General features: G+C 51.6%; 1 protein-coding gene across 1 annotated transcript in view; it reads left to right on the top strand.

Moving 5' to 3' along the window:
* The window catches only part of TFCP2L1 (transcription factor CP2 like 1), a 61847-nt gene extending 47736 nt beyond the window's left edge, over positions 1-14111 (top strand). The window contains exons 9-15 of the mRNA XM_030801091.1: positions 903-951; positions 1037-1130; positions 3461-3551; positions 4575-4678; positions 6794-6936; positions 12830-12881; positions 14065-14111. Coding sequence (XP_030656951.1) covers positions 903-951; positions 1037-1130; positions 3461-3551; positions 4575-4678; positions 6794-6936; positions 12830-12881; positions 14065-14111 — 580 coding nt within the window. The remainder of the gene's footprint in view (positions 1-902; positions 952-1036; positions 1131-3460; positions 3552-4574; positions 4679-6793; positions 6937-12829; positions 12882-14064) is intronic.
* The last annotated feature ends 871 nt before the right edge of the window (positions 14112-14982 follow it).

The following is a 14982-nucleotide window of genomic DNA, read 5'->3' as shown; positions in this document are numbered from 1 at the left end:
TAGTCTTCAATCTGTACCTTTTTGGGGGTAACTCCCTTAACCTCTCTGAGCCTCAGTTTCTCTACTACAAAAGGGGGGTAAGAATTCTACACAGGGTCGGGAGGAACGAGTGTACGATGCTTGCACCCTGTAGACACTTGGTGAGAAGTGGCGGCTGTCTTCACTGATGACCGGTCTGGGGATCAGCCCTGCGAGGGTCTGTTTTTCCCATTGTGGAGAAATATACATAACACAAAATTTACCATTTTTAAGTGTGCAGTCTGGTGGCATTAAGTACATTCACACTGTTGTGCAGCCTTCACCGCCGTCCACCTGGAGAGCGCTCAGGTCTGTGCCTTCTCCCCAGTCTGGCCCCCAAGGAAGCTTGTGCACCGCCTCTCGGGAGAAGACAGAACAGTGCTTTTCCTCATGGATGGATGTCAAGCTGCGGGTGCTTGTTCACTGCAAAATAACTCCCCGTGGGATTCCTATGCCCTCTCCTCTCACCACCTGGCAAAGGGTTTGGCAGTAGCCTTCCAGGTGCCGAGGCTCTGGGTGCCCTTTGTCAGTGTGCCCTTCCCTGGGGCTGAGGCTTGAATCTCCAAGTTCAAGACCAGCAGGGGTCAGCCAACAGGGGCCTGGGATGTGCGGCCGATGACTTGGGGTAGAGGAGTGTCATTGACTGGGGCAGTGTAGCCTATCAGAACTTCCTGTCTACGCCGAAGGCTCAGTTAGGGATTTTGAGGGATTGGACGTTGGCTCCTGCTGTGTTTCTGTGACTCAGGAAATTCTTGAGGACTCATTTCACTTAGAACAAATCCTGCACCTGACGGGAAGTAAAAGTGCCAGGCTGGGTGCGGGGACCTTGGCCATGGCCCTGGGAGCCCCCTCCGTCCTCATCACTGGTTCCTTTTCCTTTGCAGCAACGCCTCTCCGACCCACCCGGTGGAGGCCCTGCCCGTGGGCAGTGACGTAAGTGTCTGAGCAGGGCTTTCTGGCTGGCGGTCCCTTGTGGGCCCTGAGCCACCATCTCAAGGCCTCTCCCCTCTGCCCACAGCACCTGCTCCCATCAGCTTCCATCCAGGATGCCCAGCAGTGGCTCCACCGCAACAGGTTCTCGCAGTTCTGCCGGCTTTTTGCCAGCTTCTCAGGTGAGCATCTCTGAATTGTGTTTAAAGCCCATGAGCATCTTGGAAACACTTAGCAAGGCTGGCCACCTTCCAGGACTTGCTCTCAACACAGGCAGCGCTGTCATTTCAGCTGGGAGACCCTGGGCAGCGTGGGTTCACTCGCTCACACGCCCCAACCCTGGGCCAAATGCTGGACATAAGAGATACTGCCCCCAGAAGGTCCCTAGCAAGTGCAACTTTAGGGGGACCATCTGGGTGACTTGGTCAAGATCTCCTCACCTGTGGGGATGGTGGGCCCTGGTCTGCCCAGGAAGAGTCCCCTTAGCCCGGGAGAGTGATATAGGGCCCCTTATGCTTTTCCTACCCAAATACTGCTCCTCACATTGGCTCCAGAGCCACGACCTGGGAGCTGGAGGTGAGGCCACAGGTGAGACAGAAAGGGGGCTCTTCCTTCTTTAAAAAGTGTCAGAGCCCTTCCTGATGGGCCCTCAGACAGAAGTCCCAAGCTAGGTATTGTGGGGTGCAAAGGTGAACTGAGCAGTGAGCCTTGTCACCAAGTAGAGTTCATTCACAGTGACAGAGTAAAGGCTTGGCCACAACTAGAGGAGCGGATTCCACGGACATCTATGGCAGTGGAAGAGAAACGGTGCCCGCGCATCCTCAGCTTGGCATTGCTGAGAGCCTGTTGGGGGAGGGTCCCTGGGGTGGGGAGAAAGACAGTGACCTTGTTCTTGGGAGCTTGTAGCTGTAAGTCGGTACAGATGCGTAAACCGCTCATTTCGGTGCAGTGTGACCTGTGTGATTGGAGTGGGGGTTCAGAGAGGACCCTGCGCTGGACTGGGTGGAGGAGGGGGAGGAGTGCTGGCTGTGTCTTAAGTAGGGTAGTCAGCCACCATGTGGGCACCTGCCTTGTGTGGTCACAGAGCAGGAGACCCGGGTGAAGTGGAGTGGAGTGGCCCGGGGAGGAGAGGTCAGAGAGGCACCAAGGGATACGGACAGGATAGGGGCCCTGGAAGAACAGTGGAAGGACTTCGGCTTTTACTCCCAGTGGAAAGGAAGCCATTGTGTCTATAGAATTGTACCTAAAACTGTATCTTATTGTGGTGAGAGGAGAGGGGTGGGAATTGTGGCCTTGGGCAGGCTTTCACCTGAGGCTGATATACTAGTACCTTGGAGAGTGTGTGGGACCAGGCTCTCAGGGACCCCTTGGGCTTTGAGGAAGGGGCAGCCCTCATGCTGTGCTCACTTCTGTCCCCATGAGACAGTCACCTTCCTATGTTCCTTTAACTGTGGGCCCATCCTCACATGCTGCTGGTGGGACCATACATGGATGCAGCACTCTGGGAAACTGCTGGGAGTATCTGCCAGAGCCAAACACACCCTGTGACCCGCAGCCCTCTCCGGGACTAGACCCGGCAGACACGCACCTGTGGAATGAACAAAGACATGTATGAGAACGTTCAGAGAGCCTATTCATAACAGCCCAGACCTGAACCCCCCCAGCGCCCATCCACATAAAGTGGGTATGTGAATTGTGGTGTAGTCACACAATGATAATAGGTAATAACGGGCATGAACACTATGACTACATTCCACACAAATGCACCGTGAAACATGACTTGCGGGGAGGGAAGCCAGACCGGGAAGAGTGCCTGCCGTTCAATTCCATGTACAGGAACTTCAGAGAACATGCAAAACGTGTCTGCACTGTAGCAAGTCAGGATCGTGGCTCCCCTGGGTGGGAGTAGGGGTGGTGGCTGGCACAAGGGACCTACAGGAGGCTGGCAATGTTTCACTGCTTGCTCTGAGTGCTGGGTCCTGGGGTGTATTCAGATTGTCAGCATCCAGCAAGCTATATACTTCCATATACAGACAGATGCACACGTGGCCAGTGCCCTGTGCCGATGACATCTATGCATACAGATTATATGTCAAAAAAAAGAGAAGAGGCCAGATGCAGTGACTCATGTCTGTAATCCCAGTACTTTGAGAGGCTGAGGTGGGTGGATTGGTTGAGCCCAGGAGTTCAAGACCAGCCAGGCTAGGCAATATAGTGAGACCTCGTCTCTTACAAAAAAAAAAAAAAAAAAAAAAAAAAAGAAAGAAAGCAGGGCAGGCAGTGATGAGGCAGTGGGGACCTATTGGCTTCTGTTGTACTCACTGTTGTGAGCACTGGCAATTCCTGGGCTGCGATCTTCTGATGTTGAGCATTTTGCCATTTTCTCTCTGTGAGATGGTGCAGCTGGCTCTTCCCCACCCCCTACCCGCAACGCTATGGGGTCTGCAGGTGCTTGGGGACAGAGCCCTTTCTCTGTGTTCCATGTAACAGGCATCCCCGTTTTTCTGCTTAGGTGCTGACTTGCTTAAGATGTCCCGAGACGATTTGGTCCAGATCTGTGGTCCCGCAGATGGGATCCGGCTCTTCAATGCCATCAAAGGCCGGTAGGTGTTGGTTTCTCTGTGAAGCCAGCCAGAGGCTCATGTCCCGTGGCATGTGGTGGGAAACCCCTCCTTCAGCCTCTTGGATGGTGGGTGGTCTGGCTCGGGGGGCAGGACTCCTGCAGTGTGGAGTCAAGTGTGGGAGGAAATGTGGCAAGAGGGGCACGGGCCGCAGCAGGGGAGTGAGACAGTGCAGTGGGAGATGCGGCCGGCTGCCGCAGACCCTGCCTGGAGACCCCTCCCTCTTCTTGGTTGGGCGAGAGCCTTGGCCTCTGGATCTCGGCCTCTGAGCCACTTGCCCATGTTTTCAGATGCTTGTGTGGTCCTGGGCTCGAGCTGCTCCCTCCCTGAGGGGAGCTGTGGACTGGGGCCGGTCAGATGGTATCATGCAGCAGTTTCAGTGCAGACTCCAGAGCAGCACCGTCCTGCACACCTTCCTGCCACGGCAGAGACAGCTGCAGGCGTGCTGGCCACGTGTGGCTGTGGAGCACTTGGACCGAGGCTGATGTGATGGACGAAATTTTTATTTAACTTTAGTGAATTTAAGTTTTAATAGCTACACATGGACAGCATGGTTTTAGAGTGAGAGCCTGGGTTTGAGTCCCAGATCTGCCTCTTAGGTGCTGTGCAGTGAAGGGATAGCCCTTTGCCCTGTGAGCCTCAGTTTCCTCAACTGTGGAATGAGAGCGATGGTCCTAGCTCCCTCGCAAGTTGTATGAGGATGAAATGAGTTACGCACGTTCTGAGAACAATACCTGGCACACAGCAAGCCACAGACAGTGCTTGCTCTAATTGTTGCCTGAAAACGTCTTGTATGTTGAGCTTCGTGGTCTGGGGCAGAGCGCCCCTTGGCAGGCTGCGGGACCTGGGAGTGTCATCCACCACCCCATGACAGGCACTCCACGTCACCACCGCTGTCTTTCTTCCTCCCCGAGTTCTGCCCACTGTTGTTTCCATCCTGGAATATTCTGAAACAACTGTGCCTGGTCCACCATACCTATTATTTATTTTCTCTTCTCCTGCCAGGAATGTGAGGCCAAAGATGACCATTTATGTCTGTCAGGAGCTGGAGCAGAATCGAGTGCCCCTGCAGCAGAAGCGGGACGGCAGTGGAGACAGCAACCTGTGTGGTGAGTTGTGGGGAGCAGAGCTGGGACCCACACATTGGTTCCTGCAGCCTGGCTTCCAAGCCCGCAGTCTGGCCTCTGTTCACTTCCAGTGAATGTACAGGACAGTCCTGGGCTCCCACATGCCGACACGTGGAAAGGGCAGCCTAGTGCGTGCTCCTTGCATGGCGCATGGTCTGACCTTGTGGCGGCCCCGCAGTGTGGGTGCTGCCTCAGTGCACACCCTGAGGCTTGGGAAGATGTTGGGATTGTCCCAGATCTTGCTTCCAGTGAGTGGCAGTCAGGATTGGAGCCAGGAATGCCCACCCTGGAGCTTTTTGTTTCCTCAAACTGCTCCCCATGCAGCTCCTGTTGAGAGGAGACTCGAGGACCTCAGAGGTGTGGCTGTCAGCCTTCCTGCTCCCACCGAGCACTCCCAGTGGCCATGGTGAAAGGCGTCAGCCTGGGATCCTGCTACTTCTTTTTGCTGGCAGCTTGGTTTGTTTTAGGAGCAAAATTATGGCTGTGTGTGGTGGTTCACACCTATAATTCCAGCACCTGGGGAGGTGGGAGGATTGCTTGTGCCCAGGAGTTCAAGGCCAGCCTGGGCAACATACCAAGACCCAATCTCTAAATATTGAAAAAGTAGGCCGGGCGCCGTTCCTTATGCCTGTAATCCCAGCACTTTGGGAGGCCGAGGCAGGCAGATCACTTGAGGTCAGGAGTTTGAGACCAGCCTGGCCAACATGGTGAAACCCATCTCTACTAAAAAAAATGCAAAAATTAGCCAGGCGTGGTCACGCTTGTAATCCCAGCTGAGGCAGGAGAATCATTTGAACCCAGGAGGTGGAGGCTGCAGTGAGCCGAGATCATCCCACTACACTCCAGCCTGGGTGACAAAGTGAGACTCTGTCTCAGGAAAAAAAAAAGAAAAGTGCACACCCCACACCTGGCTAATTCTTGTATGTTTTTATAGAGATGGAGTCTCATTCTGTTGCCCAGGCTGGTCTCAAACTCCTGGGCTCCAGAGATCTCCCTGCCTTGGCCACCCAGAGTGCTGGGATTATAGGCATGAGCTGCCACATCCACCTGTGTGTGCTTTTAAAATATTGGGCCTCTGATGAGGTTTATTGAACCAAGGGTTTCTCAGGCGAGGGAAAGGCTTGGGAATCTTGAATTTAATCCAATTGCATTTGCTTTCGAGGAACTTGAGGTCCCTTGAAGTTGAGTAACCCACCCTGGGTTGCCGGTGGCATTTGCTCCCGCCTGGTTGGTGCGGGCCGTGTCTGTGTCAGTGTCACTGTTTTCTTCCCACTTGCTGACAGCATGGTGCCCTCCTGGTGCCCCCTTCTCTCCTTAGGGTTACTGTATTGAGGCTGAGTATGGTTTGTGTTGCGGAGAGGGGAAAGACCAGGCCTTCTCCTTTCTGTTGTCAAGTAATAGTTCCTTTTAACTTTCACTCATTGCCCTCCAGCTATCCAAGAACCCTTTAAACAGCAAAAAGAGCTGAAAAGGGACAGAATTTGTTCCTTCCTTCTGAAGTGGGTTCACATCTGGCTGCATGTCAGAATTGTCTGATATTCCCTTCAGCCCAGCTGGGTGTCACTGGCCCAGGGATGGGTCTAGGGTTCTCTGCATTTCACATAAGCACCCCAAGAGAGACTGAGAGAAATCAAGAGTGGCAGCCTGGCTGGGTGCGGTGGCTCATCCCTGTAATCCCAGCACTTTGGGAGGCTGAGGCGAGCAGATCACCTGAGGTCAGGAGTTTGAGACCAGCCTGGCCAACATGGTGAAACCCCATTTCTACTAAAAATACAAAAATTAGCCAGGTGTGGTGGTGCACACCTGTAATCCCAGCTACTGGGGCGGCTGAGGCAGGAGAATCACTTGAACCCAGGAGACGGAGGTTGCAGTGAGCTGCGATCAGGCCACTGCACTCCAGCTTGGGCGACGGAGCGAGACTCCATCGCAAAACAAAACAAAACAAAAAGAGTGGCAGTGTGGTCCTGCCCTGCTGCCGTGGGCATGGCATTTTGACAAAGGACTTACTGCTTTCTCAGGGCGGGTGGGAGGGCGTAGGCAGGCTCACGCTGACGGAATGGCCACTTGGAAAGCAGCACTTGCTCCTCCTTCCTCCAGTGTACCACGCCATCTTCCTGGAAGAGCTGACCACCTTGGAGCTGATTGAGAAGATCGCCAACCTGTACAGCATCTCCCCGCAGCACATCCACCGAGTCTACCGGCAGGGCCCCACGGGCATCCATGTGGTGGTGAGCAACGAGGTAAGGGCTGCTGCCCGGCCTGCCCCGACAATGGCCTCTGGGCCACGGGAGGAGCGTCAGAACCCCTGCCCCAGAAACACGCTTGGGTTTGAGAGTGACAGACAGGTTCATCTGCACGCCACCTGCAGCTGTGGCTGTCCGGGGCTGTGATGGAGAGTGCTGAGGCCCTGTCTGGGTCTGAATGGCTGCCATGCCAAGTAGGCACTCCTTACCCCTCCTGGGCTGGGTGCCCTGTGGGAGCCAGGAGGACAGACTCCACTCTGGCCCGAGGTGCTTATAGTCAGGGCTGTGGAGGTCAGGAGAGGGGCGTTCCCCCAGGGTGGGCGACAGGCCCCAGGGAGAGGTGAAATGGACTCCGGGGCAGGTGTTGGCGAGGCTGTGGCTTGTGGGAGAGGAGAGCAGAGGCCTCTGTCAAGTGGTGAAGGTGCCACAGCCTTCCCGGGTGGCACAGCGCAGTGCAGAGCACAAGCAGCTACTGGCAGAGGGCTCAGGTACTGTGGTCTCCAGGGCTCTGACCCCGCTCATGGCTAAGAAGGGGGTGTTGAATATGCCTGCCAAAGGGTTAGGCATTCTTTGCATGATGTAGAACAGAGGCTTTTAAGTTTGTTCTATCCTGGACCCCTTCCACCTAATAACAGGAGTGTGTACTTGTTTTAAGTGTATGCATAGCGACTTATTTAATCCTGCCTGCCTCTATATGATGTGGGTGTTATTATTATCCCATTTCACAGATGCGGGACTGAGGCACAGAGGCTGAGTAACTGCCCCAGGTTGAACAGCGGGTAAGGGGTGGATCTATGGTGGGAACCCAGGGACTGGAGCTGCAGGGCCCAAGCTCTGAGCCTGCAAGGTACCCAGCCCCTGCTGAAGTGAAGCCTTTATTTATTTATTTTAAAATTTTTGTATTAAAAAACATTGAGACAGGGTCTCGCTGCATTGCCCAGGCTGGTCTTGAACTCTTGGGCTCAAGCGATCCTCCTCCCTCAGCCTCCCAAAGTGCTGAGATTACAGGTGTGAGCCATCATGCCCAGCCTTTTGTTGTTGTTGTTGTTGTTTTTGTTGTTGTTGTTGTTGTGAGACAAGGTCTTGCTCTATCACTCAGGCTGGTGTGATCTCAGCTTACTGCAACCTCCACCTCCCAGGCTCAGGCCATCCTCCCACCTCAGGCTCCTAAGTAGCTGGGACTACAGGCACTCACCACCACGCCTACCTAATTTTTTGTAGAGACAGAGTTTTGCCATGTTGCCCAGGCTGGTCTCAAACTCCTGGGCTTAAGTGATCCACCCACCTTGGCCTTCCAAAGTGCTGGGATTACAGGCATGAGCCCCCACACCAGCTGAAGTGAAGCCTTTAAACATAGAGCTGTGGCTGGGCACGGTGGCTCACACCTGTAATCCCAGCACTTTGGGAGGCCAAGGTGGGCGGATCACCTGAGGTCGGGAGTTTGAGACAGCCTGGCCAACATGGAGAAACCCCTTCTCTACTGAAAATACAAAATTAGCCGGACGTGGTGGTGCATGCCTGTAATCCCAGCTACTCGGGAGGCTGAGGCAGGAGAATCGCTTAAACCTGGGAGGTGGAGGTTGCGGTGAGCTGAGATCATGCCATTGCACTCCAGCCTGGGCAACAAAAGCGAAACTCCATCTCAAAAACAAAACAAAACAAACAAACAAAAACATAGGACTGTGCTGGTGGGAGCGGGATGGGATCGTGTGCCCCCAGTTCAGCCCCCAGCAGACCCCAAGCACTTCTGGGAATTCTGAAGGCCTCTGTGTAGAGGATTATAGAGCCCCACCTGAGCTGGACCAGCAAAGGAGTGGTAGGACACAAGGCCAGTATTTGTGGATTAAGACTCCAATTCGTTTCTTCCCATCCCTGGTCCTTGCCTTTGCTGGTGATGCTGCCAAGAGTGTTCCTGACCTGGTGACACTGAATACAGAAACAGTGGCTGGGAAAAGTAGAGAAAAATGCAGGCTTTGGAATTGGACTGGTGTCCCCACCCGAAACTACCTCCTAGTTGCTGAATGACTTTGGGGGAAATTTACTGAACCTCTCTGTGCCACAGTTTCCACATCTGCAAAACAGGGATGCATATACCTGTCAAACGGACTGTAGTACAGATAAGGTGGGAGAACAGTAGCAGGTGCCAGGAGACACTAAACAAGTGGTGGGTAGTGTCATTGACCATGGTTCTGCGGGGCACTTATTATTTGGGGAAGCTAGTGGTGGAGAAATCTTTTTAGTTTTGGGGATGTATAAAAATGTCAGGCTTTTCAGGGTTTGTGTATTTCACAGGTTGACATTACTAGTAATAATCCTCTTGCCACTTGTCATTAAACTGCCAGAGTCCTTGAATGTTCACGAACACTTCCTCTCAGTCCTGGAGGCCAGCAAGGTGGATTTTCCCTGTCTTTTACATTAAAAAGTAATTTGTAATTAGTATAAGAAGTTAAGCAACATAGAACAGCAGAAGGTAAATGTGAAAAACCCTTACCTGCCCCATTCTTTCCTCCTGGAATAGTTTCTATTAAGTTTGATGTGATTCTGCAAGGCAATTTTTTGTGCTCTGGTCTCTGTGTGTGCCCTAGTGTATGTAGGTGTGGGTTTTTAAAACATGCAGGCCGGGCACGGTGGCTCACATCTGTAATCCTAGCACTTTGGGAGGCTGAGGCAGGCGGATCACCTGAAGTTAGGAGTTCGAGACCCGCCTGGCCAACATGACGAAACCCTGTCTCTACTAAAAACACAAAAATTAGTCAGGCATGGTGGGTGCCTGTAATCCCAGCTACTCAGGAGGCTGAGCCAGGAGAATCGCTTGAACCCTGGAGGCAGAGGTTTCAGTGAGCCGAGATTGTGCCACTGCACTCCAGCCTGGGCAACAGAGCGAGACTCCATCTCAAAAAAAAATAAAAATAAAAAAAAAATTAAAACATGCAGCAAACATACAGCTGTACGTTTATCTGCAACTTGCTATTTTTGTCACCAGTTCACCAGTTAAGAATTACGTTTATATTATTACATCCAAATCTAATTGAGCTTTTTTTTTTTTTTTTTTTTTTTGAGACACGGTTTCACTCTGTAACCCAGGCTGGAGTGCAGTGGCCCAGTCACAGCTAGACTTATTGCAGCCTCGACCTCCTGGGCTCAGGGGATCCTCCTACCTCAGCCTTCTGAGTAGCTGGGACCACAGGCATGTTCCACCATGCCTGGCTAATTTTTTTAAAAAATTTTTTGTAGAGATAACATTTCACCATGTTGCCCAGGCTGGTCTTGAACTCCTGGGCTCAAGCAATTCACCTGCCTTGGCCTCCCAAGGTGCTGGGATTACAGGTGTGAGCCACTGCGCTCGGCCTAGCTATTTTTTTTTTTTTTTAACTCCTATTTTACAGAGGAGGAAAATGAAGCCTGAGGTTCCTAACCTGAGAGCTGACTTTAGAATAGCCAGGAAGGTGGACATGCTGTGAGCAGTGGACAGCTGTAGTGTCACCGAAGGCTTGTCACTTTGCATTTCAAAATACATTTCCTTTTGTGAAGACAAAAGCGAAAAATGTGGGGAACGCCTGCAATTTCACGGGTCCCTGAAGGCAGTTCCTTCCTCAGCTTGTCCTGTGTGCTCAAGAGTAGGCAGTGAAGCAAGTGAAGCAGAGAGCAGAACCCAAATGCCACCTCACCTAAGTAGGCGATTCTCATTCCCCAAAGTCTCCTTGCCTCTTAACCCCGAATCTATTGGAAACCTTTGGTTCTTAATTGCCCAGAGTGCTGGAGGCAGCCTGGCCAGCCGCGGAGCCGGCCCCTGGGGTGCAAGGGCACTTCATTAAACAAGAGAGTTACTGATTAAGCCCATGTGGGCTCTGCGTAGGGCTTCGCATGCCCAAGTGGCTGGACTGCCAAGAGTGCTAGATGGAGCAGGCCAGCAGAATAGAATAAATGTACTTCACGCATCATTAGGCCCTGTGGGGGGGGGGGGGGGGCGGGGCGACAGGTGGATGGATTTGCAAGATTCGAGGTAGTAATCCAGAGCGGGCCATAAAATGTGGATGGCATTTTTTCAATTTGAAAAGGGGTTTTGCTATTGTGTTAGCTAGTGTGTGTGTGTGTGTGTGTGTGTGTGTCTGTGTGTGTCTGTGTGTGTATTGTATGTTTATATATTTTATTTTATTTTATTTGGAGACAGTCTCACTCTGTTGCCCAGGCTGAAGTGCAGTGATGTGATCTCAGCTCACTGCAACCTCCACCTCCTGCGTTCAAGTGATTCTCTTGCCTTAGCCTTCTGAGTAGCTGGGATTACAGGCACCTGCCACCGTGCCCGGCTAATTTTGTATTTTTAGTAGAGATGGGGTTTCACCATGTTGGCCAGGTTGGTCTGGAACTCCTGACCTCAGGTGATCCACCTGCCTCAGCCTCCCAAAGTCCTGAGATTACAGGTGTGAGCCACCGCGCCCGGCCTGTTTATATATTTTAAAAATATTCTTTAAATGTAAATTGTGAAATGCAGTATAAATATGGAAAGAATTTGTAAGACTTACTTATACAGTTAAAGAACCATTGAAGTACCTATGTACCTGCACTCAGGTTACCAGAATGTTATATGAGAAGCCCCTTTGTGGACTGATTTCCTAACAGCCAACTGGCTAGTATGAATTTTCTATTAAGCAGTCCCTTGTTCTTCCTCAATATATTGTTTAATTTTGCTATTTAAAAACTTTCTATGAGTAAAATCATAGAGTATTCTTCTGTGATTTCTTTCATTTCACATTTTGTTTGGAAGGTCATGCATGTTGAAGTATACAGCTGGCGCTCATTGGCACTGCTGAGGAGCATGATTCCATCACATCTGGTTCATGCTTCTGCTGTTGATTGACAGGGCTGGTAGGAGTTTTGTGTTACTGCAGACGGTGCTGCGCTAACCAGCCTCATGCCTGTCTTTGTGATGCAGGAGTTTGTCCAGGGCTCGTGACTTGTAGGAGAATGTAGGAAAATTTCCTTGTTGGAAATGCATGGTCATTCTTACTGAGTCCCATGAACAGTGTTAGAAAGATTTACATCCCCATCAGTAGTGGACACCCGTTCCTGTTGCTCTACATTCTGGTTATATTTTTATCATTAAATCAGCCCCATTTTACAGATAGGGCCATGGAGACAGGAAGTTAAAAAGATTGGCTTGTTCAAGGTCACTGGGTAGTTCATCAAAATTAGAACGCCAGAGAGGAGGCTGCTGAGCAGAGTCGTTAGTTTCCTGCCACATTTATAGACACAGGTAGTGGAACCCTCCTTTATATTTTGTCTGTGTAGGACGCTGATGGGCAGATCCTACTAAGTACCAAGGTTTCTATTTTTAAAAACATTTTATTTAGTTGTTTTTATCTGTTGCCATTTGTCACATACACATTCCTATAATGTGTCCGTTATAGAGACTGGAAGAATCAGTAACTAGGAAAAAGCAAAAATAGTGCAAACAAACATAAATCAGTGGTCCAGTATTAAATGGTAACATCTTGATTCCTGTTTGGGCCTGTTTCCATCCTTCATGTTCATACTAGATGGTTGGGGTTATGTTCAGGTTTCCGTTACTTAAATTGCAATCATGTCACACCTTGATTCTGTGTCCTTATTTTTCAGTGAATGTTGTAGCAGAACCATGTTCCTGCTGCATTCGTAGGCACCGTGGCAGTGGTGTTTACTGTGTTCCTGTGTGTGTTGGCACCATGGCAGTGGTGTTTACCGCGTTCCTGTGTGTGTAGGCACCGTGGCAGTGGTGTTTACTGTGTTCCTGTGTGTGTAGGCACCGTGGCAGTGGTGTTTCTGCAGCTGCACGTGGCTAGGCTCTGCCACCGAGGCTTCCCAAATGATGAACTCATGGTTGAAGGAACATGTTCTCTCTTTTGTCTCTCAGATGGTGCAGAATTTCCAAGATGAATCCTGTTTTGTCCTCAGCACAATTAAAGGTGAAGCCTCCCCCTCCCCCTAAGGTAGTTGTGGGGGCAGGTGAGAGGGTGGGGCCTGCCTGCCGGATGGGCCCTTCCAGAGAGTGCTGACCTGGGAAAAGCCTTTGAGAAAAAGAAAGCTCAAACTCTCTGTGAAAGCTAGCCCTAGAAATGGCAGAACTAGTGAGATTGGCCCCCAGGGTCACTTCTGAAAGGGAAATCCTGGGCCAGGCAACTTGTTTTCTACGAACTCAGTGTTGAGTAGAAGCGAGATGCATTGTGGGTTTCCTGGGGTCCTCCAGGAAGATCAAGCCTGGAATACAGCCACGGAGTCTGCAGGCAGCATGGGTCGGGATGGGGGACGAGGGGGCCCACCTGACAGTGTGCCTGTGCTCTGCCGAGGAAGAGCCTGTGGGCCAGGAACGTGTATTTATTCATAAAAGGTAGAGAAAGACCTGCTGTGGCCTTCCTAAGGGCTGGGGTGCATGTATAGGATATGTCAGAACAAAAGCCCTCTGACCGACTCATAGACCCTGGACCATGATGAGGCCACTTCCCACCTTGTCCCGTGGATCTAGGCACCGAGTGTCTTTTTTTTTTTTTTTTGAGACAGAGTCTCGCTCTGTCATCCAGGCTGGAGTGCAGTGGTGCGATCTCAGCTCACTGCAAGCTCCGCCTCCCGGGTTCATGCCATTCTCCTGCCTCAGCCTCCCGAGTAGCTGGGACTACAGTTGCCCGCCACCACGCCCGGCTAATTTTTTTTTATTTTTTTTAGTAGAGACGGGGTTTCACTATGTTAGCCAGGATGGTCTTGATCTCCTGACCTCGTGTTCTGCCCGCCTTGGCCTCCCAAAGTGCTGGGATTACAGGCGTGAGCCACCGCGCCCAGCCGCCACCAAGTGTCTTTAGGGGCTTGGGGGCCATAATACCCCTGAGAACCACAGTTGTCCAAATCCTCCTTGGAACATGGGTTTTCATCCTTGGGCCTAGGGCTGTGGTAGAAAGACCTATTGTCAAAAAGACACTAAACAAGGCAGATGTCAGGGCATGTGAGATCCCTGCTTCTGCCAGCCCGCTTTGCTGTATGCAGCCCTATTTTGGTGGTCTTTGCTGATACCCTAACAGCATGCCTTTTGGGACTCCCCAATACTGTGGCACTGCACCTTTTTTCCTGTGAAATACACCCAGTGTTTCTCTCTTGCAGCCGAGAGCAATGACGGCTACCACATCATCCTGAAATGTGGACTCTGAGCAGCAGTGGGCCTTGTACCTGCCTCCTCCCAGCCCTGTGGATCCCCATGGATGTAGAAATTGCCCCACTGTAAGCTGTGGCCTCACCAGACAAGCTGAGGCCAGGAGGGACCCTGCCCAGTCTGTGAAAGCTACAGAGCACCAACCAGCAGAAGCCTGTGGACACCGAGTACGGTGTACAGAAAGCCAGTGGCTCCTTTCTCCCTTCCTCTTGGCCTCCAGATTTTGAATGGTTCCTTGTTCTTTTCCATTGATCCAACCCCGACATTCTAAAAGGGCAAACAGTGGAGACGTCTGCTCTGAAACCCCTCATCCCTTAGTTGCAAGCTGATTGGGTATCTTGGTGCCGCCTGTATTGGTCTCTTCTGACCACTCTCCTGCCTCCAGAGAAAGCTCTGCTTCACCCTGGAAGCTGGTACCTTTACCTCCTCCTCTGGGAGTTGGCTGCGTGGCCAGCACTGCTGACTTGATGGGAGCAGTTTGCCCTCATTCTCCTGTTTCAGGTTTGCTTCCCTTCTCAGTGACCCTGGTGAGCATCCGCCTTTCCTGTTCTTGGATGAATTGATGGGAGTGGGGCTATTCTGTGCCTTCTACCTCTTTCTTCTCTACGTCGTTTCTAAGGATCTGCTGCTGCGGAACCCAAAGATGTGCTCCTGTCTCTGCACTGGCGCATTGGCGTGGTGGATGCCACAATGTACGTGCACAGCCTTTCTCAGAGACATTAGTTCTGAGGCCCTTTGTGGGGAGGTTAGGGGCGTGGTAATAGAAAAAGACTATTTTATTTCCTGGCCATCACGGGTAAGGAGGATTAGGAATGAGCATTCCATTCCTAGGTGTCATCAGATGACCTTGACCACCACAATACCAGGCC

This window comes from Nomascus leucogenys, chromosome 20, assembly GCF_006542625.1.
Source record: "Nomascus leucogenys isolate Asia chromosome 20, Asia_NLE_v1, whole genome shotgun sequence".
Lineage (NCBI taxonomy): Eukaryota > Metazoa > Chordata > Mammalia > Primates > Hylobatidae > Nomascus > Nomascus leucogenys.
Note: the sequence above shows the minus strand (reverse complement) of the source record. Positions and strands in the feature narration are given on the sequence as shown.